This window comes from Gadus macrocephalus, chromosome 18 (genome assembly GCF_031168955.1).
Source record: "Gadus macrocephalus chromosome 18, ASM3116895v1".
NCBI lineage: Eukaryota > Metazoa > Chordata > Actinopteri > Gadiformes > Gadidae > Gadus > Gadus macrocephalus.
Genome location: NC_082399.1, coordinates 7,766,113 through 7,788,102, shown reverse-complemented (window position 1 = coordinate 7,788,102; position 21,990 = coordinate 7,766,113). Strand labels below are relative to the sequence as shown.

The window sequence follows — 21,990 nt, the reverse complement described above, 5'->3', positions numbered from 1 at the left end:
CAGGCTGTGACATGTTGAACATTGGAGTAATGACGGATCCTCATGTCCGCCGTGAATCAACCTTAGGTAACACAGGGCGGTTATTTCGAGCCTTGTGAGGGGGGGGGGGGGGTGTTTTGTATCCATGTTCTTTTGTCTGTGAATTGATTCGGGGATTCAATGGGGATTGTGTGTGCGATAATAATAATGGACATGTGAACCTCCAGGAAGCTGTCTCTGCAGAAGGAGAAGTCTCCCCGCTTCATGATGGACTCGGCGGTCAGGGCCAGCTCGTTCTTGCTGAGGGCTGGCTGCTCCGGACACGTGAACACAGCCTGATGGGGAGAGGGGGAGACAGAGACAGAGAGAGAGGGAGGGAGGGAGGGGCAGTAAGTGAGGGAGAGAGGGAGTAAGTGACAGGCGAGGAGCATGCGAGAGCGAGTGAGTGCATGTCTGTCAGGGTGAGCAAGAGAGTGAGTGAGTGAGTGCGTGTGTCTGTATGTGTGTGAGAGAGCGATTTGTCATGTAGTTGAACCTCGCCGTTTCTTAATAATTGAAATGGCCAGCCTTCCCGTGTGTTTGATAATAACATCTTTTGCCAGTCGATCCTGTTTTATGGGTGGTGATGAAAAAACGATAAAGCTGAAATGTCCCTTGCTTTGTCAAAAGGAAGCTTGCCAGATCCTGTGGTGTTCACATTTAGCTATTATTTGGATTAGGTGTTTCTGTGTCTGGTCGACAACCTATTTATTTACTATCCCTAATATATGTACAATAATTATTTGATAAATACACAAAATAATTATATAACAATAATATAATTATATTCTATATCATCATTACAAAATATCATCATTGCTGGAGATAATAATTACATCAGAAAATAATAATTGAAAATATGTTATCATATTCATGAATAAATAAGAAATATGACTTAAGTGTTTACAACAAGCAAACACTGCCAACACCATCAAGTATTGTTAAATGCACCATCAAGTCACATCCCGCTCGGTGGTGTGTGCTTGTGCGTGTGTAGGGCATCGTGTGTGTAGGCTCATAGGGTGTGAGTCGGCCCACCCACCCGGACGTTGTCCAGCACCCTCTTGAACTCCAGCGGCTCGTCCTTGCCCTCCATGTCGGCGGGGTCCAGGCCGTCGCCGCCGTAGATGAACTGGATGATGTCACCCGTGGAGCTGCGCACCGTCAGGTCGTACTGGGAGCACAGGTCTTCCAGGGACTTCACCAGACGCCTCTGTCAGAGAGAGAGAGAGAGACAGAGAGACAGAGAGACAGACAGAGAGAGAGAGACACACACATGATTGAGCGCACGAAGTAAGAGTTAGCGTGCAACACACAGGTTGTGTGCACACAACACTACTGTAAATTTGCATTACAAATGTAAGTGTGCAACACACTTGTAAGTATGCAAAACAAGTGTTAGCACGCAGGACAGGTGAAGGCTTGTGTAAGTACCCGCAAGGTATTTCTGGACAATGGCGAAAGCTTTGTTTATTGAAGAAAATGTCACTCAAAAGTTTGACGTCCGTCTTGGACGACCTACATTGTTGCTATTTGTTTTTTCGTTCTTCTTTTTCCTTTGATTTATTGGCAGGCTACACTGTCACGGGCTGCTACCATAAGGGTACTGTCAGTGGTGGAAACGCGAGCCGTAACTGAGCTGGGCTATACCGCACCCTCATGACTGGGCTGAGGCGTGCTGGGCCGAAGCGCACTGCCGGTGGAAATGTGCCATAAGCGTGAAACACAACACGTGTTAAAACGCATAACACCAGTGTTACCATGCAACCAAGCTTAAACGGGCAACACGTGTGGCATCATGTTACACTGTACTAGGGTATAATCCGAAAGGACGCCTGAATGCGCAGGGGCTCATAGAGGCCACATGAAGGTCGGACCAATGAAGGAGCGGCGGGTCTGCTTTTGAATTATGGAAATGCCTGGCTTTGTTTTCCCGTTGTTGTGTGTGGCAAGAGGGTACTTGGGCACACACTTCACACATGTAATCAAAACACGGGCCCCAGGGGGGGGGGGCGGCGACCTTTCAAATCCGTGAATGAATAGAAAAACAATGGTGTTCCTTATGAATAAACGAGAGAAAGGGGCTCACCTGCATGTAGCCCGTCTCAGCGGTCTTGACGGCCGTGTCGACCAGGCCCTCTCGGCCGGCCATAGTGTGGAAGAAAAACTCTGTGGGCGTCAGGCCGGAGTAGAAGCTGTCGGCCACGAAGCCCTTGGCGGCCGGCAGCTGGGAGGAGAAGGCAGAAGGGTTAGTGCTAGCGATGGGGCTCACAGGAGGGCGCATGGTACTTAACTAAATAGTATTTAGCATTGTGTGGCGTTGTCCTAGCCATCTTGGTTGTACATTTGGCGAATGGGTTAACCTAGCGCTTGTGAGTGCATGGGACTTGTTTCTATGAATATCTTGTAATTGTATCTACAGGTTGTTTCTCTTTCTTCTGACTTTCTTCTGGCAAATGTACACATTGTAAGCTGCTTTTGGATAAAAGTGTCTGCTAAATGCCCTAAATGTAAATGTACACACCTTGAGATGTGAAAGAGGAGTGACTGTTTTACTAAATCTGTAGCACAATAGCAAATGGCATTTTTAGGGGAAAAAGTTTAGGGGAAAAAAGGGAGAAGCTACAGGGGATAATGAAAAAAATTATTTACACAGTATTTAATACAATGAAACAAATAACAATTTATCCCTTGGACAAATAGGTGCCCCAGAAAGCTTCCGTTGAGATGCATGTTGTTCTTCCCCTCCCCCTCCAACACACTCAGGAAGTAACCTAAGGACGGCCTAAATGATGCGTCCTAGAAGTGAGACATGAAGCCACGATCAATAGACAGGGAGTGATGCAGGGAGGAAATTAAATAAGGAAGAAAACCTTACTTTAGAGTGTTTTTCAAAGTGCGGCAGGGAGCGATTCTCAAAGCCGTCGGGCACTCGTGATCCACTTATGGCCTGCTGGCCCACACAGGCAATCATCTGGGAGATATTGATGAAGGAGCCTGCGGTGGTGTGCACAAGGGGGGGATGTATGGGATAATACAGGGGTAAGAAACCAAACCCAACCAATCGCAAAATACGATTAGCGGCTCCAGCGGTGACATAAGAGAATGGGAAGAATCCACTTTGAAGGGAATTACTTGCTTTCTGACCGCACGCCCCTGTATTCATCTTTTTGTAAAGGCCTATTTAAGCTTATCCAATGTGAATTTTCGGAGTCATTTGTATTCACCCAAAGCAGACGAATGAAATATTCAAGGCCTCAGAAAAGATTGCCATTGTCACCTTATCAAGATAATAATGCAGTGTTTCCCCCAGCACTATAACTTAACCCTTTACAACAATGCCTTGACTACCAATGCATATATAAAAAAAAATATATATAAAAAAAAAAATATATAGCCTTCGGAGGCTGTCGTCATGGCGATGTAGCTCAAGCACTCCCCCCCCCCCCCCCCCCCCACAGCAGAGCGCTTCTCATTCTCGGAAAATACAGGCCCCCTTGCTGTGGCTTTCTTTCAGTTATGTGAGCATGTGTTTGAGTGAGTGAGTTATGGAGGGTGAGGGTGAGTGTTTTGCTGTTTGAGTAAGTATGTGTGTGTGTGTGTGTGCGCGCGTGTGTATTTGTGCTTTGGCACCTTTGGAGCCACAAAGCGCCATGATCAGAGGGCTGTTGCTCTTGTCCAGCTCCCGGAGGCAAGCACTGCCAGCATGGTCTCGGATGACGGACAGCTCCTTCAAGATGAGAGCCTACACACACACACACACACACACACACACACACACACACACACACACACACACACACACACACACACACACACACACACACACACACACACAGAGAGAGAGAAGGGAACGAGAGTTTAGTCAGTTCTCCGCAAGGCTCCCCAAAGTGAGTCGGGCATCCAGTGGGCTGGGGGGATAAAAGACTGAGCTGACGTCTGGTGGGGGAAGATCACACATCATCGACGGATGATCGCCTGGAGGGTGTGCTTGGCTCTCTGGTTGGCAGCCTTGCTGTCAGGGGCCTCTGTGTGTCAACTGTTATTACGTTGACATGCATAGTCCACTGTTCGATGACGAGCATGCTCGTCTTTTACCATTATGTCATTTAGCAAACGAGATGTCACTCAAAGCCAATGAAGATAGTATGGGATGAGTCATTAAGGAGCAGGGGGGCGCGTTGTGAGGGCTGGCATACGGTGTGTACATATTTATGGGACACTACAGAAAATTACGATAACAGTTATGTATATTCAATAAACCTGGGCGTGGCAAGTTGGAGAAACCAGTAAGATAGATTTTTAATGTGTCCCACCCCCTCCCGTTAGACCTCTAGGGATGTAGTCAACCAGAGCAATTATTGATTGGCTGCAGCTCAACAGACTCGTCAACCGATTGATCGGTTGGTTGATGAGGGATCGGTTGGTTGATGAGGGAAATAAATTCTGAACGTTACCTCTAGATCCAATGAATCCAGCACTCTACTCTAGTTGGATGCCTAACTCTCCCGTCAGCGACCACATTACATTGTGAGTGAGTGAGTGAGTGAGTGAGTGAGTGAGTATGCGCGGTACCTCCAGGGTCTCCTCGGCCGTGCAGCCCGGCTGCTGCTGGAGCTTCCCGGTCTTGAGGGCCTCAATGTACTCGTCACACTTCCTGTAGCCGCCGTCCAGAAGGTCCTGCTTGGCCTTCAGCAGGCCCTGGCCCGGGGTCACGTCGCCGATCCCGATGGAGAAGCCCCGGTTGGCTGGAGCGGGATCAAAGAGGGATATAAAAAGGACTGTTTAGTGCGAAGGGGGGCTCAAACCACTATAGGGTGTAGGGATTTAGCCGTGTAGCCACTCGGGTTCTAGCTCGCGGTCCCATGCTGTGTTGTTCTCTCTGTACTTTGACCCCGTGTCCGGTCTGTCTTCAGTCTCCTGCCCATGAAGACACTAAGCACAATATATACTATTTTTGGGTTGTGCACCAATGTCTCAAAATGAACCTTTTAACCCCAGGTGATTAAGAGAAGTTTCCTACCTACCTACCTAGATTCAAATTAGTTCCACATAGTTTCAAGAGCAGTGGGTTCATCCATTAATTCGTGGATGAACTAATTACTATTTGGATGACCATTAAGTCATTGGGCATATGCTTTGATTTAAAGCAATTTACAGCGAAATCAGATCCAGCTCCTATAATGAGAGGAGTATGTGTATGTGTACACAGTAAAATTTGCAGTGTTGAAATCCCATTGTAAACTTCAACTTGCACTTATAGTGTAGATTCCTCTACAGGTAGAGTAGATTCCTCTACAGATAGTTACATTTGCACTGAAGCCTATGTTATATCCAGAGCTAAAAACATGATGCCGCGTTTCCACTGCAGGGTGCGGTACGGTTCGGTTCGCCTCAGTCCGGCAGGGAGGGGGCGGTATAGCCCAGCTCAGTTCCGAGGTCGCGTTTCCACATGAGCACAGCTATCACTATTTGCTAGTTTTATGCTTACCATTGTGGAAAAAATGTGAAATTAAATTCCTTGTGCTTAGTTATTTTGGCGGCAATGGCGACTTTGTGTAATTCTGCAGTGTGAAAGATGGTTGACTCTATTGCTGATGAGGTTGTTCAAAATGGAGGTAACTAGCCGCCATGTGCTCAGTAGGCTAGATTCTGTCTGCTCAGCGCAAATGCATTTCAAATCCTGGAAAAGGTTATGCATGGTATTATGTTTACCTAGTGTTGCACTGGAAATCAAGTTTGGTAGTTTTTCTTAAATTTGTTTTGTCTGTAATCCCTCCTTCCAGGCAAACGGATCATGTTGGTCAAAGTCAAGTTCAGAGGCATCCAGAAATTCATCAGCATTTCTGAAGTCAAGCTCAGTGTACTGCTTGAGTGTGGTCAGTAGTGTAGCAACGGTTCACGGGTGATCCGTACGGACCACCCCTCACGGTTCGGGACGCAAGTGATCCGCGGATCAGCTGATAAAGAAAAAAGAAAAGAAAAAATTGTGCATTCACGTGATCAGCGGATGTTTAGAGGACAATTCCTGTATTAACAACATCATCAAGTATCGTAGCGAAATACAGTTTGTGTTGTGTTTTATTTGGTGTTCCGTAAATCCCATTAAAACGTAAACCGGAACCGGACATGTATATGTTTGGTTGTAGTCTTTTCGCTCGGTTCTCTGTATCAACAGTAGGGCAAGAAAAGCGAAAAGACTACAACCAATCCCCCTTCCAATGAGCAATGAGTCTTCCAACCGAAAAATGAATTTACAAAATGCCGAATAAAACAAGACAGAAACTGTATTTCGCTACCGTACTTGATGAAAAAAAAGATAAGGATGTCTGCATTGCCTTTGGAGAATGTAGACTCTAAACTCTCCCCAGGCAATGCAGACATCCTGAATTGTAAATCCAGGGTTAGGGATTATTTAGTATCTTCTTAAAAAGAAGGAACAATGCCTCAGATTGCAATTTTTTGAAATATTGACTATGCTTAAAGGAAGCAGGATTATTACCTAATTTTTCACTTTATTTTGTTTTTACACATTTGAAGATTTTATTTAAAGTCACCTTTTTTTAAATTAGCTGTTGAGCTAAATATCGCCCCAAGTAGATTATTTGCAGTAGTGTTGACATTGATCTTCCTAAGTTTTGTCAAATCAGAGACATTATTGTAAAAGATGAAGAAGTACTTTTGATCTCTGTAGTTCTACATAATTGTTGTTTTGATAAACATTTTCATTCATTTAAAGTCAGTTTCAAAGAGGTTGAGGAATGGATGATTGTAAGTATAAATGAAATTGTGTACCATAAACCGTTTGACTTGCAGATGACATATGGCAGGCAGGATGATTTCAAATATATTGTGCCGAATTGTGTCTTCATTTAGAAGCCATGTAAACTTCTCCAATTTGGCTGAGTGGCTCTCGAGATGGCTGCAGACCAATTCACAGGGGGCCCGGCCCGTTCCGCCCAGGCACGTTCTGCCCGTTATGAGTGGGCACTAGCCTCATTAATGAGCAGGCCTCTTATTCAAGAGGGCCTTCAGCGAAGGGCCGAGGACCCCCAGGGGAGACCTACCCCCCCTTATGCCCAATCGCCTCCGGGGCGGAGAGGCCTGAGCGGAAACATAACTCGTAACTTAACATAACATGAACACCGCCAACTTCCTTTCCGATTTAGAGAAATACATCAGCATCATCCATGTCATGCCCTCTCTGCCCGGTGGTATAGTCAACCAGTGTCGGGAGCTGTTTAATACCAAAGGTGATCTGGGCGCCTCGAATCGGTCATAAAAAGCACGACACCCCTCCCCCCCTCCATCCGTCTCCGTCTGCTTGCAGGTCCATTTAACACAAAAGATCCATTCTGGACTGCATCGAGGGCAATAGTTTGTGCTTGTGTATTGTTGCGAGTCCTTTGTCGGGTTAAAAGATTTGCCATGTTTTATAACACTTTGGGTTAAATTTGATTAAAAAGGTTATTTTTTCGATTATAGTGGGTTCAGTTCTCAGGAGCAATGTGCAGGTTTGCCTGCTAGCTAATTAACCTGCGGATGGGGAAAAGCACTCCAGATATAATTCCCTCTTATATTATTTGCTATTCTGCTGTTCTGAAATGACTCCGGCAGGTAAAAGATTAAAATATTATTTGCTATTCTGCTGTTCTGAAAGGACTCAAGGCAGGTAAAAGATTAAAATTATAATGGATAAATGTCTTGCCTGGTGCACTGACAGGAAATTCAATTTGGCAGCATAAACACAATACAAGCGGTTTGGTTTCCTACGCTGGTGGGATGGGGTGGGCAGTGGGACACCTACATAGGTAGGTGGGGGTGATGCGCGCCAGGCGGGACATGGCGTTGGCGGCCTCTAGCTGGCCCCAGTCCCGCAGCAGGATGTAGAAGATGTTGTTCTTGGAACCAGAGCCCAGGGTGCCTTTGTCCAGGCTGCCGCACAACAGCTCGCTGTTCTGGATCACCACGACTACCGGGGAGGGAGCATAAAAGGTGTTTTTAAAATATATTTATAGATAAATGTGCTCCATCATTTGGAAGTGGGCACACATGACTGTGTGTGTGTGTGTGTTTGAGTGAGACAGAGAGAGACGGACAGAAAGACAAGAGGGACACAGCACACATGTTGATGAGAGCACAAACAGTGAAATATAGAAAGGGAATGTTGTGGGGCTGTGCTCCAAAAATCGATATGGCAATATATCGTGACGAACTCAATGCTGATGCACGTATCGATGTAGCATCAAAAATCTAAAAGCATAAGCAGTGTTTCCTCTGGGATGGAGTTGCAGCAGCGGAGGTGAAATGTTGTTTTGGTTATTTTTGTGTGCTCGCAAAGCGCACCCTGCCGGGAGGTTTCTATTTGTCTGCCGGCAACAGATGGGTGTATATACAGGACATTTGTGCACAGTAATGAGCAGGGGAAATATGGAGAGATTGAACATATTACAATCTTTAAAACAATTATGCACATTTATTTAACAAAAAATATATGATATCAACAATACAGTAAAATCACATAACAAAAATACTACAACAATCGAAAAGGTCTGTACCTCAAACCAATGCATCTTCCCACTCCCTCCCCTCTCCCCATCACAAAGGTTTTAGTAGGACCATAAAGAGGCCATGCCTCTATTGAACACGTTTGGGGCTCTAGAGTCAATATGTCGACGCTACTGAAATCGTTGCTAAAGAAAAATTATATTGACATTATTGCTAAAAAGAAATTCCTTAAAAATAAGTAGATATATATTTTTCTAAACTAAAGGTTGCAGTAAGACCATAAAAAGCCCATGCCTATATGGAAAACGTTTTGGGGCTTTAGAGTCAATAATGGCGACGCTATTGAAATTTTACCATTGTGGTCGTTTTCAGTTTTGCACTTTGCAGACGGTCCTAAGCTCGCGGCTGAAAGCCGACAGCTCATAGAAGCCAATGCAATTCACCGTTCGCTAAAGACGGCTCATTTGGATGAAAACAATGCTGTAGCTGGTTCTCTAGGTTACTACACTCAATTTTGTCGCAACGATGTTTCACTGATGATCTATTGAACCGCAAACTCCAAATCTACCAATTTATTTCAAACTTTATGGAAGTTCCTCTCCGTTTATATGCTTTACTCACAGGTGTGTGAATTGACCTGGATATGAAGCGTCCATAGCACAAAATAACATAATTTGTTTTTTAAAGAGATAAGGAGCTCTCCCCTCCTCTCTGTTTACATGCTTTAGTCACAAGTGTGTGAATTGACCTGGATATGATATATACATTAGGGCCCGACCGATTCATCGGCCTGCCGATTTAATCGGCCGATTATAGCCTTTTTGAAATAATCAACATCTGCCAAAAAGACGCCGATTATAACCCATTTTTTTTTATTATATATATTTTTTAGAAATGTTATTGCGCTTAGTATCCTGCAGATTGCGCTCCTACTCGCCTTGCTAACTAACAACTTTAGCTGGAGTAAAAAAGAGGAGATTGAATTTTACCGTACAACATGAAAGCACGCTCGCTCAGGCAGCCGCGCGCTCACCTCACCAATGTACACAAGACGCGTTGTTTGAGCATGTTGTGCCTGTTTTTCTTTAGGTCCCAGGCCATGTTAATTTGTTATACTGTAGACTCTAACGGTGAGACCAAACTGCTCAGCACGCACGTGTTAGTCATTGCTCACGAGCGCAGCACATTGGGAGTTAGTTATTTATTTTACATTTTACATTACACTCATTTTTGACTGTAAATGTATTCTAAAACACTCAAAGGTTCTGCATTCAAATCACCTATTCGTCAAAAGTGGTTAAAGTATATTTAAGGTATCAAAAACTACGTTTTATATGCTTTTTTTTGTTTTGTTTTTAATTGGCCGATTAAAGCTATACTGTACGATGTGAGAGAGCTAGCATGATTTGAAATTAGCTTCTCTTCGGAGTTCCGTTTAACTCCTCCCCCACCCTTCAGGACTCCCTGCCCCCACCTCTCGACACAGAGCCGTGCACGAGCGCTGCTGCTGCTTACGGCTTACTTCAACGGCAACCATTGCGTCACTTTTCAGGCCATTCAACTCCCTCAGCTGTCGCCATCGCTGAAAAGCTAATCCAATATTTATTCTCGTTTTTCCACGAGCAGTCTCCAACTTCTTTTTTGTTGCTGCCTTTTCAGTTTCTGTCTTTCTTTTTCTTGCCTTTTTAAAAGGATGAACCGGGGCAAGTAACGGTGGCAGTGGTAACTTCAGTTGTTTCTCTTCCATTGTGTAAACGTTGTAGGCTCACTAGGTCTAGTCCACTGTCATGAACTACTATGACAACAACGCTTTCTTTGCCCTCCGTGAACGCGCTCAGGCCGGCTCAGGCTCGTACACAGAGGGGAGAGAACGCGCAGGCTTGTGATTGGTTCTTTAGATCCGGGCACAGTGTCTCCGATTGGTAAGCATTTTAACAGGTTTATAGCAGATACAGAATTCGTTTTTTTTCCGCTTCTTTTTCATTGCCCATAAGTTATTTATTGCTGTCAGGATGTAAAAACCAATTTCAACAACATATTAAAAAGTGCATATTACTGTATCCCGTACAATATGCCTTTAAATCGTAATCGTAATTTTTCTCTGAAAATAATCGGCATCGGCACTCAAAAATCAATATCGGTCGGGCCCTAATATACATATATACATATCCAGCGTCCGTAGCGCACAGAATGTTATATTATTTCGCGTAGCGCAAAATAATATAACATTCGTAATTTAAGGAGATAAGCTGAAGCTCTCGTCACCTCTTTTTTTTAAAAATTGAAATTCAGCAACGGCGGTCGTATTTCATGTATGCACCTAGCAGCGGAGGGGAAACACTGGTAAGAGACAACTTACAAGGAAGCACAAGGGCTCCCTGCATTAATCACAACTAAATAGTGTGTGTGTGTGTGTGTGTGTGTGTGTGTGTGTGTGTGTGTGTGTGTGTGTGTGTGTGTGTGTGTGTGTGTGTGTGTGTGTGTGTGTGTGTGTGTGTGTGTGTGTGTGTGTGTGTGTGTGTGTGTGTGTGAGAGATGGTTTGGGGTAGGGGTGTATGTGAGTATTAAGGGGGAAACGTTGCGAGGGAGTGTGTGCGCTGGGCTCACAGGAGTCGTTGAAGCAGAGGTCCTCTCCCTTGCCACAGTACTGCTTGCCCTTGGTGCGCAAGTTCGCCAGAACAGGGCTCTCCTTGCTGGGCTTCAGGATGAGGCTGAAGAGCTGCTTGCCGGTCCACAGAGCCACAGGCTACACACACACACACACACACACACACACCATTACTAGGGCTGTGCAAATTAATTGGATTTTGATTGCGATTTAGATATTTGGGTCAAACGATCACCAAACTAATATAATCGGCTTGATTATGATTATTTTTTGTTCTATATACACAGTCATTTTATTCATTTTATAGAAAAGAACAACTGGATACATATTTTTTCAGTTCTTTCTATTTTAACATTTTATTAGGGATGGGCACGAGTGGTAAATTCCAAACTCGAGTGATCGAAGGAATTCCTCGAGGATCAATCGAGTACTCGTTTAATCAAATCTATTTTTAGAATGTGACGCATCTGCAGCAGGAATAGGCTTGATGATGAACGGCAATATTACCAACCAAACATGTAATGCTTATTCTCCATCAAAACAGTCTGAGTTATCAGAGTATTCATTATTTAGTGACGTTCAAAACACATTTTCCTTACAAAAATAAATATGCGTCTCACAATTTAAATCACGTCGAACCAAGGCCTGCAACAGTTTTAAAAAAAACAAAAACAAGTAGCCTAACCATTGCAAATAATTTAAAGCTGCAAATAAAACGGCAGCAAATGGACTATGGAAATACTCAGCGTTGTGATCTTCTCTACACGGCCGGGATTAGAGCTGCGTCTTGCGGCGGTTAAAATAGCCGACACACTTGGTTGCTGCAGGTCTGCTTTCCCGAACTCACCGTTGTGTTTCAGGAGCATATGTTGCCGCATAGTACTTTCTTGTAGCTCGATTTCGCTTGGCATATTTTACATTTCACCTTATGATCTCCTATTTCTTTAAAGTATTTCAATTCTTCGCTTTGCTTTGCTTTAACCGCCATCTCTTAACTTTTTGAATTCTGGCGTGCCTACACACGGCACGGAACGCGCCACACAGAAATGGATACATTTCATTTGCTTTGTGCCCACGGCATGCGTTAGTGGCGCCGACAGAAAATTGATGCATTTGCTTCAGAAAACGTTGTTTGTGTGTGTATATGCAAACTCGAGTTTGCCTGTCCCACCAACCGAGTTCATTTGTAACGAGGAGTACTCGAGTAATCGATTCCTCACGCCCATCCCTAATTAGAACATTTCGTTTTTTGGGAGAGAAATGCTGAATAAATGCATCATGTTTTTAAACTCAACAATAATCATTTCAATGATCGTGATTTCAATATTGACCAAAATAATCGTGATTATTATTTATTTCCATAATCAAGCAGCCCTAAATAGAGCAAGGTTTCCTCCAACATCACCTGGCCTATACATCATCGCGGCGCCGTGGCGTACCTTCATGATAGCAGGCCGGGGCATCCCTATCTTAACACGCTCGTCCTGCCCCACCAGGATGGACGCCACGATCTGACAGGCTTTGGCGCGGTCCAGGAAGGTGTCCTTCAGCGTCATCAGGTAGGCTCCTGGAAGGCCAACGCACAACGTTGGTTCGTAAACGGTTATAGTTACAGACCGGTTGAAAGGGTGTGATAAATACATCTTCAAAGCTCAAATAGGAAATCAACTTTTGCAGGCGTCACGTAACACAGAGGTCTTTATTAACCGCTGTGCAACACAATACCGACCCGTTATGAAGTCCTGAATGGCCGCGATTAAGGGCTCGCCGTTCCTCGGAGTCACCAGGTTGGCTTTGGTCTGAGGGGAAAGAAAAGGGCAAGTCGATTGAACCCTCAACCTACACAATGTTGGCCAGCTGTTCTTTTAATGCACGACGCACGTTAAACTTACAGAACATACTGAATAAGTGCGTGTGCGTCTCTCTTTGCCTTAGTTTGTTTGTCATGCGTGTCTTTGTTTGTCTCTGTTTTCATGAATGTGCGCGTGTCTGAGACACACGCACGTTTGCATGTGTGCGTATGTGTTATGCGCCCCTCTCTCCCTGGATATGTGTGTGTTAATGAAATGGTTGCTTCTGTGCCGGTGTGGTTGCTTCTGTGCCGGTGTGTGTGCCGATGTGTCTGCCGATGTGTGCGTGCGTGCGCCTGTGTGTGCGCGGATTTGTGCCTGTGTGGGTTTGTGTGCCCGTGTGTGTGCCCGTGTGTCTGTGTGCCCGTGTGCGTGTGTGTGTGTGTGTCCTACGTACGCCCATCAGGACCAGGGCTTCAGCCTTGGCCTCTTCGGTCTGAGGGAGGTGGAGGTTCATCTCGTCGCCGTCAAAGTCAGCGTTGTACGGTGTGCACACGCACTCGTTGAAGCGGAACGTCCGGTGAGGCTTCACCTTGGCCTGGGAGGAGGACGAAAGACACACACGCCATCACAATACATATTGACCCATTTTATTCATCAACCAATTGTATTGATATAGCACAAAATGTACATTTCTTCTCTGAAAATAGGCAAAGAGGAATAACGCGCCAATTGTACATGCAACAGTTCAGACAACTGAGCAGGGTTTTCCACAATGTCTTGTTTTTTAAAAAATGTATGATGACTATATGCTCTGTAAGGTGACCTTGGGTGTCTTGAAAGGCGCCTCTAAATTAAATGTATTATTATTATTATTATTATATAGTAACTGTGACTAACACAAAACCTTTGAAAGGTTTAGTGTTTGTGTGAATTATTTCAAAGGGGAGTCGGCTTCTATTAGAAATATATGTTCAATGACATACACTAATTGTATGTGAGACGCTCAAGTCTCACATACTTACAAGTGAAATTCCGTGAGCATAATAAAACCATTTGTTCCTATAGAAAATAGCCGATAGTGAAGAGAATGCAGCTGGGCCCTACTCACAATGTGAGCCATGATGCTGAGCTTGTGCAGGGAGGGCTGTCGGTTAAACAGCACAATGTCCCCGTCGATCATGTGTCTCTCCACCACGTCCCCAAACCTCAGCTCCTGGGCCATCTTATCCCTGTTTCCGTACTTCAGGAACCTAGCGGGGGGGGAGTCGATCAGTATTGGAACACACGTTTGTTTATTGATGGGTACACAAAGATCTATCTCGAGATTAATCTCGTTCTCATTGTTCGAAAAGACCTGTTAGCCTCCACACACACACACACACACACACACACACACACACACACACACACACACACACACACACACACACACACACACACACACACACACACACACACACACACACACACACACACACACACACACACACACACACACACACACACAGGTGACTCAGCCATACCCTCTCTGGCAGAATGACCCCTGCTGGATGATGTGGAACGTGTCACTAACTACCGTATATGCACCACTTTCATTTGAGGGCATGGCGAGAAAGACACGCCCAGAACCCGGTCCGTGACTATAATAATTATAATACTGCAAATAAAAGGGCTGTCATCAGTGGGACAAAAGGCTCGATAATCACTGTTCTCTCATTCGGCGATGGAAAGCAATAAGAAATCTCTGATCTTTGAGATCGCTACTTTAACATAGTTTTGAATAGTGCAATAAATGACAAACAAATAATAATCTAAATTTGATTTGATTTGATGCATTTTCTGTCGATCGACTAATCGATTAAATAGTTGAATGGTTGCAGCCCAGGTTAAATCTTTTAAACAACGCTGTGGGGAGGAGGGGAGGGAGGAGGGGGAGGGACTGGAGGGAGCCGTCCACACCTCTTCATCTGCGTGTGGCGGTGCTGGATGAAGTTGGCCCCGGGGTGGACGTCAGGCCCACTGCGGACCAGCTTCCTCATGAGCTCCAGGTTGGCCCTGTTCACCTGCCGGGGCGATCGGGAGGTTAGTTCAGTCCGCGTTCAGTCACACTGCCGGGGCTGTAGGGTGGAACCGAGGGGCCGCTGCCCAACACATGGAGGTCACGCTAGGGCTGTGCAATTAGTCCCATTTTGATCGCGATTTCGATTTTTGGGTCAAACGATCTCCAAACTAATATATTTTATTATTTATTATTATTATTTATAGAAACATATTTGTACATTATTTCCTATTTGAACATTTTGCGTATTTTTTAAGGGAAAATTAAGTCCTCACTTACAATGTGTTTTTTTGGAGAGAATGCTGAATAAATGCATGTTTTCAAACTCAAAAATAATTAAATATTGACCAAAATATTCGTGATTATGATTTTATTCATTAGGGCCCGGGCGGCGGCAGGCACCTTTTCTGGATAGGTCAGGATCTTGGCCACGTGCACGGGGACGGCCACCTCGTCGATCCTCAGGTTGGGGTCCGGGGAGATGACCGTTCGCCCCGAGAAGTCCACTCTCTTCCCCGACAGGTTGCCTCGGAAACGCCCTGAGTGGATGAAAGACGACGCAGTCGGAGAGGTCGTTGGAATAGAACAATTATTTTGACACACAGTCAGAGAAAAAACATAACACTAAAACAACTTTTTTTAGATGAAAAGTGAGGTAACGAGCTGGATAATATGTAAATATGGCCTTTAATTCGCCTCCAAGGTTTAAACCCATGCTAGGACATAAGTTACCCGGTATTGGCCATTTTTGGTTACCATGCAACGTCAATCAAACATTCCGCCTCAAGCCCCGCCCCCCTAAATCTGATTGGGGCAAGTGGAGATAGCGAGCGCCTGAACAGCTTCATAGCGCTGTTGCTTGACGAAAACAAGCGTCTGACCTGAGCTCAACGGGAGGGCATCATAGCAGACTCAGTCGCCCAGCTCAAACAGGGAGGGAAGGGTTTTCCATTAAACTCGTAAGCGAGCGAACCCACAGGGACTGTACCTTGTTTGCCCTTGAGCCGCTGGACAAAGCCCCGGGTCCACTTCTTGGGGGCCATGTTCATGGGGATGCCTGACAGCTCGCTGTTGATGTAGAGGGCCACCTGCAGCTGGAGGAAGTCCCAGTCCTCCATGATCATCTGGGTCTTGGCTCCCGTCATGCGGTGCTAACGGAGGGGCGAGAGAGAGAGAGTGAGAGAGATAGAGCGACAGAGAGAATTGAGCTACTTTTGTGTCTTGTCAAAGAAGAACAACTGATGAAATTGGGGAAAGTTTGAAGAAAATTTATGCATTTTAAGTCAAAATTATACGAAGAGGCGTTTTTTTTAATTGCATTCAAAATGCTTGCTTTCCTTCTTTCTTGTCTTCCTACTTCAATTAAAAACAGGGCCATGTTCAGAAAGAGAAAACTAAAAAACACGGTGCTACGTTCTCAACAAGACCTTCTCGGGGGAGGGCGTGGTCACCCCGGCCCCCACTGACCTTCTTGATGACGTCGTTGAGGAAGATGATCTCGGTGAGCTTCATGGTGAGGTCGTCCTCGTTGGTGCCCGACTTGAGGTCGCTGACGACCGAGGGGCGGATGCACAGCGGGGGCACCAGCAGGCGCGTCAGCAGGAGGTCGGCGGGACGGCCCGCCTCGGGGTTCATCAGCAGCAGCGGGACGTCCTCGGCGGGCACCCGCTTTAGCAGGTTGAGGACCACCAGAGGGCTCATGTTCTCCTGGGGAGGGGGGAAGGAAGGGTTGGGGGGGAGGGGCGACCACCAGGGGGGGGGGGGGGGGGACAGCATGGCGATATTTAGAAAGGTAAAGAGCACCGCCGCCGCCCTTTAGTCAGCATCCCCGAGACACCCGCCGTATTTTGACAGTGCGCCGTCAAATGAAAATGTGTGTTTTTTTTTAACCTTCTTCCTTTTTTAACGTTGGACCTATTCAACAAAGGCTTTGGAGAAATTGGTTGAGAAAGGTTGTCTTATAACCAAGCTATTTCTATATGAGCGGGCCCCATCAAATGAAAATCATCGTTTAAACATTCTTCCTTTGACCTATTCTACAAATGACGCAAAATATGGAAAAGGGAAAGAACATATGCAATCATCTTTTCTCTTGCATCCTTCTGAAGGAGCGATGGGCGAACATAAGCATTCAATATGGCCCAATGAAACAATCCAGTCATAAATGATAAAAACACATTCCTCAAATGTTCTATCAACAACTCATAGGCATTCAAAAATTCAAGCCTTAAAGTTCAGACTGCAGCAGCCATTGAAAAGCAAACGAGAACGAATGCATCTGAAACTGAGTACTTTCCATGAATTAATGCAACTTGAGTTTTTGTATTTTAATGTGCGAATGTTGATAAGATATTTTTTCTTGGGTTTTTGCAATACCATCCCTTGAATTTTCATAAATGTGTTGTTTTTTTCGCTTGTTTTTTTAAGTATAATTTTTCAAAGTTATGAGTTCGATGATGGTTACACTTTGATATTAAAAAACTCCATACCCTCCCTTTACTGCTCCCTGGTGCAGTGGACTCAGATGAAATGTTCTCTCTGAAATGTGCTCTGGCATTTGTATTAAATATACTCAAATCAAATTACAGTTGTTAAAGGTGACTTATTATACCACCTTATTATACGGTGTGAGTGTGATAAGCCGCTATAAGCTGGTTTGAAAATCTTCTTCCATCCCAGGTGGGATTGTCCACATAGATGTATGACGGATAGATGTGCAACGTTTGCTAGTCGACGGGCGTAGGCTGGTAGACTGATCTATCTAGCATACATCTAGGTGCACTTGTGATGACAGAAGAGGCCGATTTTCAAAACGGCTTGTCACGGCTAATCACGCTCACAGCTGGTGGTATAATATGTCACCTTTAAATGTCATCCACAGCAATGCTAACTCTGATTGGTGGGGGGGGGGGGCTTACCTGCGCCCTGTTGAGCAGGGACTCCACCTCTTTGTTGTGCTCGATGGCGATGTCAAACGACTGGAGGAACTCTGAGACGAAGGGGTCAGCCACCTTCTTGGTGGTTTTGTACTTCTCGTGGATGATCTTCAGCAGCCCGCACTTCTTCACCGTCCCTGGAGGAGGAAGTGGACCCCGCAATCACAACCATGACTCCCCCAGGACGAAACGTCAGTCGGCCTCAACCGGCAAATAACATAAAAATACATCCGGATCCTGTTCCATCTTTCTTTTTTGGACTCACCATTGAACGACGAGCAATTCAAACAGAGTGTCCTTTTGCGACATTTCTCCGAGATCTTCTTCTTCAGGCCCCTCTTCTGCAGGTAGGGCAGGTGGGGCCTCTTCAGGTGGTCCATGAACTGGAGCTTCTCATCGCGGGTCAGCATGATGTGGGAGCAGGTCTTGCAGATCATCTGGAGGAGGAGGGAACACACGTTTGATTGGTTTTTGTCTCAATTGATGAACCTCAATGCAATAAAATATTACAATAATTACTAAATATATATTAGGTGTAACGGTACACAAAAGTCACGGTTTGGTTCGTACTTCAGGTTGAAGTCATGGTACGGTACAGGGCAGTACGGTTCATAGTTAAGGGGAAAATTAAAAAAAAAATTGCTTCTTTGTCAACAACGGAGAATTGCCGTAGATCAGCAGCAATGAAAACACCAATAAACTTGGTTATGGCATATGCATTTCTCAGTTCCCAGACAGGGGTTGTTGAAATAGTGTCGTGAGCTGGGTTTGCACAGCTCGGTTTTTTTTTCACAGCAACGGTGATAGTATGCATGTTAAAGTGCTGTAATAGTGCCTAACAATCCGTCTAGGCCATGGACCTATCGACGCAACGGAGACAGCAAGGGCTGTGATTGGTCCTCTAACAAAATCATTTACGGAATCCCTTCTCTGGTTTGACTTTGCACCTTAATTACTTTGTACATTGTTTATTTTGCACCTTAAGAACCAATAAAACACCAAATAAGATTTGAAAAGCTTTGGAAGTTTATTTACAACACTGCTTATATGGTTTGTAGTCAACAAATAAGATCGATCGGGCAGCGAATTGCATTGCGTATCCGACATCCCGACGGAGAGCTGCTGAGGGGTCTCCGTAGTTACGGAGTCGGAGTAGTATACTTTGGCTAAACAGTCCGGGGGGAACTCCGACTTCAAGTTTTAAGTTCCGCATCGCAAAAAAACAAGCCTTTACATTCGCCATATTAACGCTATGTACGCCACATTTACACACCGTGGTCCACCTCTGTAACCACCCAGAAGTGCCTGTACCTTGGCGGTTCGGTACAAATACGTGCAGTGTGTCCCCAAGGACTGTGTTGTTAAGGCGGCCGCAACAACAGGGCCCCGCCTTGACTACCAATGTATATAAAAAAAATCTTTTTTTTTTATAAATCTTTTTTCATTATTATGCATTAACAAAGTAGAAAACTCTCATAGGGAAAGAAAACATACTTCCATCAGGTGTAAAAAATAAAGATCAATAATGCATCATTAATACTGTTACAACAATGGTCGTGCCATAAGGCTTTTTGAATGGAATTGAAACTGAGACAGCCCCCCGCTCCTTGACCACCTTGTCGAAGACATTTTCTGGGGGAATCGTTACACCCCTCATACCTTGATATGACACCAAATGATATGACCCCTGTCAAACTCAAAGTAGTAATCAGTCCAGGCACTTGCATTGAGTTGATAAATGGTAAACAGCATAGATCCTATATCTTGGCCTATTTAGTGTCAGCCCTAGCAATGGAATGTCACCATCTTTTTCAAATATTAAAAGGATTCCCTGCTATTCACAAGGACATGCTATCGCTCAGAGGATGAATCGATTTGCCAGAATAAATACAACGCAAACCTATCACAATAGGGCAATATAAACCGTGATGAGACACAATCAGGTGGATATCTTGAGAATCCATTTTTCAATTTTGACCCCTCTACTTAAAGGTCAGGGCTAATAAAACTGGAAGACATCATCAGCCACATAGCAATTGCAGCATGCCCACAAGATGGCGACAAAGACCTTGTGGACGGGTTCAAGGCAATTCCCTTAGTTCTTGTGAAACGCTCTTTTAGCAACCAGACATCTACCTATACAATACAATACAATAATGACGACAGACCAGTCCAATTCATAATTTGTTTCAGAGCTTGGTTATCTCAGCCGCTTCATCCAGGCATAGGACTAAGAACAGCGTAGCTGTCAATTTCCCTGCCTGCGCAATTGGATACAGATCGTATCGCAGGCGATACCATTACATTTGATTGTATGTTGGATAAGATTTGGTGTTGGGAGTGTTCCATAAAGGTTAATATCTCTACATAGTAGTTGAAATTATTTAGTTTGTCCTCATTCAGCTTGTGATTCTGTGTAAGCACAGGAACCGGAATGAAATACTTTGTATCTTTACGCATGCTTGTGTATGCAGTATAAAAGGGATAATAAATTAGATTCGATCATGCTTTCGATATTCTGGAACCTGTGAACGTACCAGAAGTAACAGACCAAAATGCGGGGATATTCAGAGTATGTTTGATCTGAGTAAACAAAGCATTGACTTGCCTGTAGGATTCCTATGACAGCTTTGAAATAGCCAACGTGGAAACAGGGCAGCTCCAGATCCAGATAGCCATAGTGTCCCAAGCAGTCGGCAAGGTTCTTTCCACAGGTCTCACACGGCCTGTCTTTCTCGCTGGTGCCCTTAAGGAAACACATCAGTGTGGATTAGGACATTATGTATAAATCAGTGTGACGTATTTGTGACAATTGCCAATATCAATATATATACGCCAACACCACTATATTTGACAGCATTGCATCTCATTCTTACACGTGAACAAAAAGATTGTTTGAAAGTAAAAAGACGATGATTATTATTTATTATTAGTAAGAATGTTTAATAGAAAGGATGAACATAATGAAAGAAATTAAACAATGAAGTGGCAAGCAGCACAAGTGTGATCAACTTTGTTGAGATTGTGTGTATGATTGGGCAGTGCGAGTCCATGTCCTACCATACGATGGTCCAGCACCCCATAGGACAGTGGCGTGTGCTTGGTGTCCTGGCTGTACAGATTCTTGCTGACCACCTGGATATGGGCCTGCTGACGCATTTGCTCGGCAGACTGGATGCCGAAACAAATGTGGCTTCTGTAGGCATTTGAAACAACAAGAAGTGCCAGAAAGGGAGTGAATTGTAAAACGTTTTTCATGGGGAGAGCATTTCTACACATGTTTTATTGTGTGCTGTGACTAGCCATGACCATTTACATTTTGGGCATTTAGCAGCATTGACCAGTGAAACTTTTATTCTAATAGATTTAAGTTTTATGTTTTAGAAGTTGGTGGGCAAGGGCGACTCTTTCGGAGCAAGGGTCTTAAGAGCGTCTTTCACAAATACGAACGTCATCAGTGAAGTTGACAGCTCATTTGAGAGTTGCCTGTCTGTCCCTGAGCTCTGCTAACCGGGAAGCTAGCAGTTTCTTAGCCAAATCCTCCTATCTACTCACATCTTTTTGGCCACATCTGTCTCTCTGAATTGCTCCTTCACCATTGTGGCGGTTTTTCTCCCCGATACGGGCCTACTGGTAGAAAACGTTTAAATAGACGGAGAATTGTTCAGTATTCCCCTAAATCTAGCACGCTACAGTCTGCATGGACGCGCCATGCCGTTCATGCTGCGCCATGGCAGTGTTGATCACACGTGACCCGGGACTTCCTGTAGACAACGAGAACAGGCAAAGAGGAACCAAATGACTACAGACTTGCACAGTCGAAAACCATGGCTGCCATCTAGCAAATGTTTACTACAACTGCATACGTCCAGGGAATAATAAACAATAAAGATATACAATAAAAAAGATGTAAAGAAATTAATAAGTACCGGTAATAACAATTGAGTAAAACATGATACATATAATCAACGTAAGAATGTATGTGGAAATGTGGATACAATTATTAGTCACCCTCTGTTCATAACTATTTTTCTTTATATGTTCAAAATATTCTAAAATAATGTAGTA

The 21,990-nt window shown here is 44.6% G+C and overlaps 1 protein-coding gene across 2 annotated transcripts in view; it reads right to left on the bottom strand.

Moving 5' to 3' along the window:
• polr3a (polymerase (RNA) III (DNA directed) polypeptide A) overlaps positions 1-21,702 on the bottom strand; it is a 39,254-nt gene extending 17,552 nt beyond the window's left edge. The window contains exons 1-21 of one of the 2 annotated variants that reach the window (XM_060036205.1): positions 21,478-21,702; positions 20,983-21,118; positions 20,531-20,668; positions 18,188-18,359; positions 17,905-18,059; positions 16,454-16,693; positions 15,975-16,137; positions 15,389-15,525; positions 14,887-14,990; positions 14,036-14,177; positions 13,382-13,522; positions 12,864-12,933; positions 12,574-12,701; positions 11,134-11,272; positions 7,826-7,990; positions 4,594-4,766; positions 3,652-3,763; positions 2,897-3,015; positions 2,108-2,245; positions 1,061-1,231; positions 201-314 (exon numbers count right to left, since the gene is read on the bottom strand). In XM_060036205.1, coding sequence (XP_059892188.1) covers positions 201-314; positions 1,061-1,231; positions 2,108-2,245; positions 2,897-3,015; positions 3,652-3,763; positions 4,594-4,766; positions 7,826-7,990; positions 11,134-11,272; positions 12,574-12,701; positions 12,864-12,933; positions 13,382-13,522; positions 14,036-14,177; positions 14,887-14,990; positions 15,389-15,525; positions 15,975-16,137; positions 16,454-16,693; positions 17,905-18,059; positions 18,188-18,359; positions 20,531-20,668; positions 20,983-21,118; positions 21,478-21,521 — 2,901 coding nt within the window. In that variant the 5' untranslated portion in view covers positions 21,522-21,702. The remainder of the gene's footprint in view (positions 1-200; positions 315-1,060; positions 1,232-2,107; positions 2,246-2,896; positions 3,016-3,651; positions 3,764-4,593; positions 4,767-7,825; positions 7,991-11,133; positions 11,273-12,573; positions 12,702-12,863; positions 12,934-13,381; positions 13,523-14,035; positions 14,178-14,886; positions 14,991-15,388; positions 15,526-15,974; positions 16,138-16,453; positions 16,694-17,904; positions 18,060-18,187; positions 18,360-20,530; positions 20,669-20,982; positions 21,119-21,477) is intronic. The other variant, XM_060036204.1, reaches the window with a different exon arrangement.
• Between the last annotated feature and the right edge of the window lie 288 nt (positions 21,703-21,990).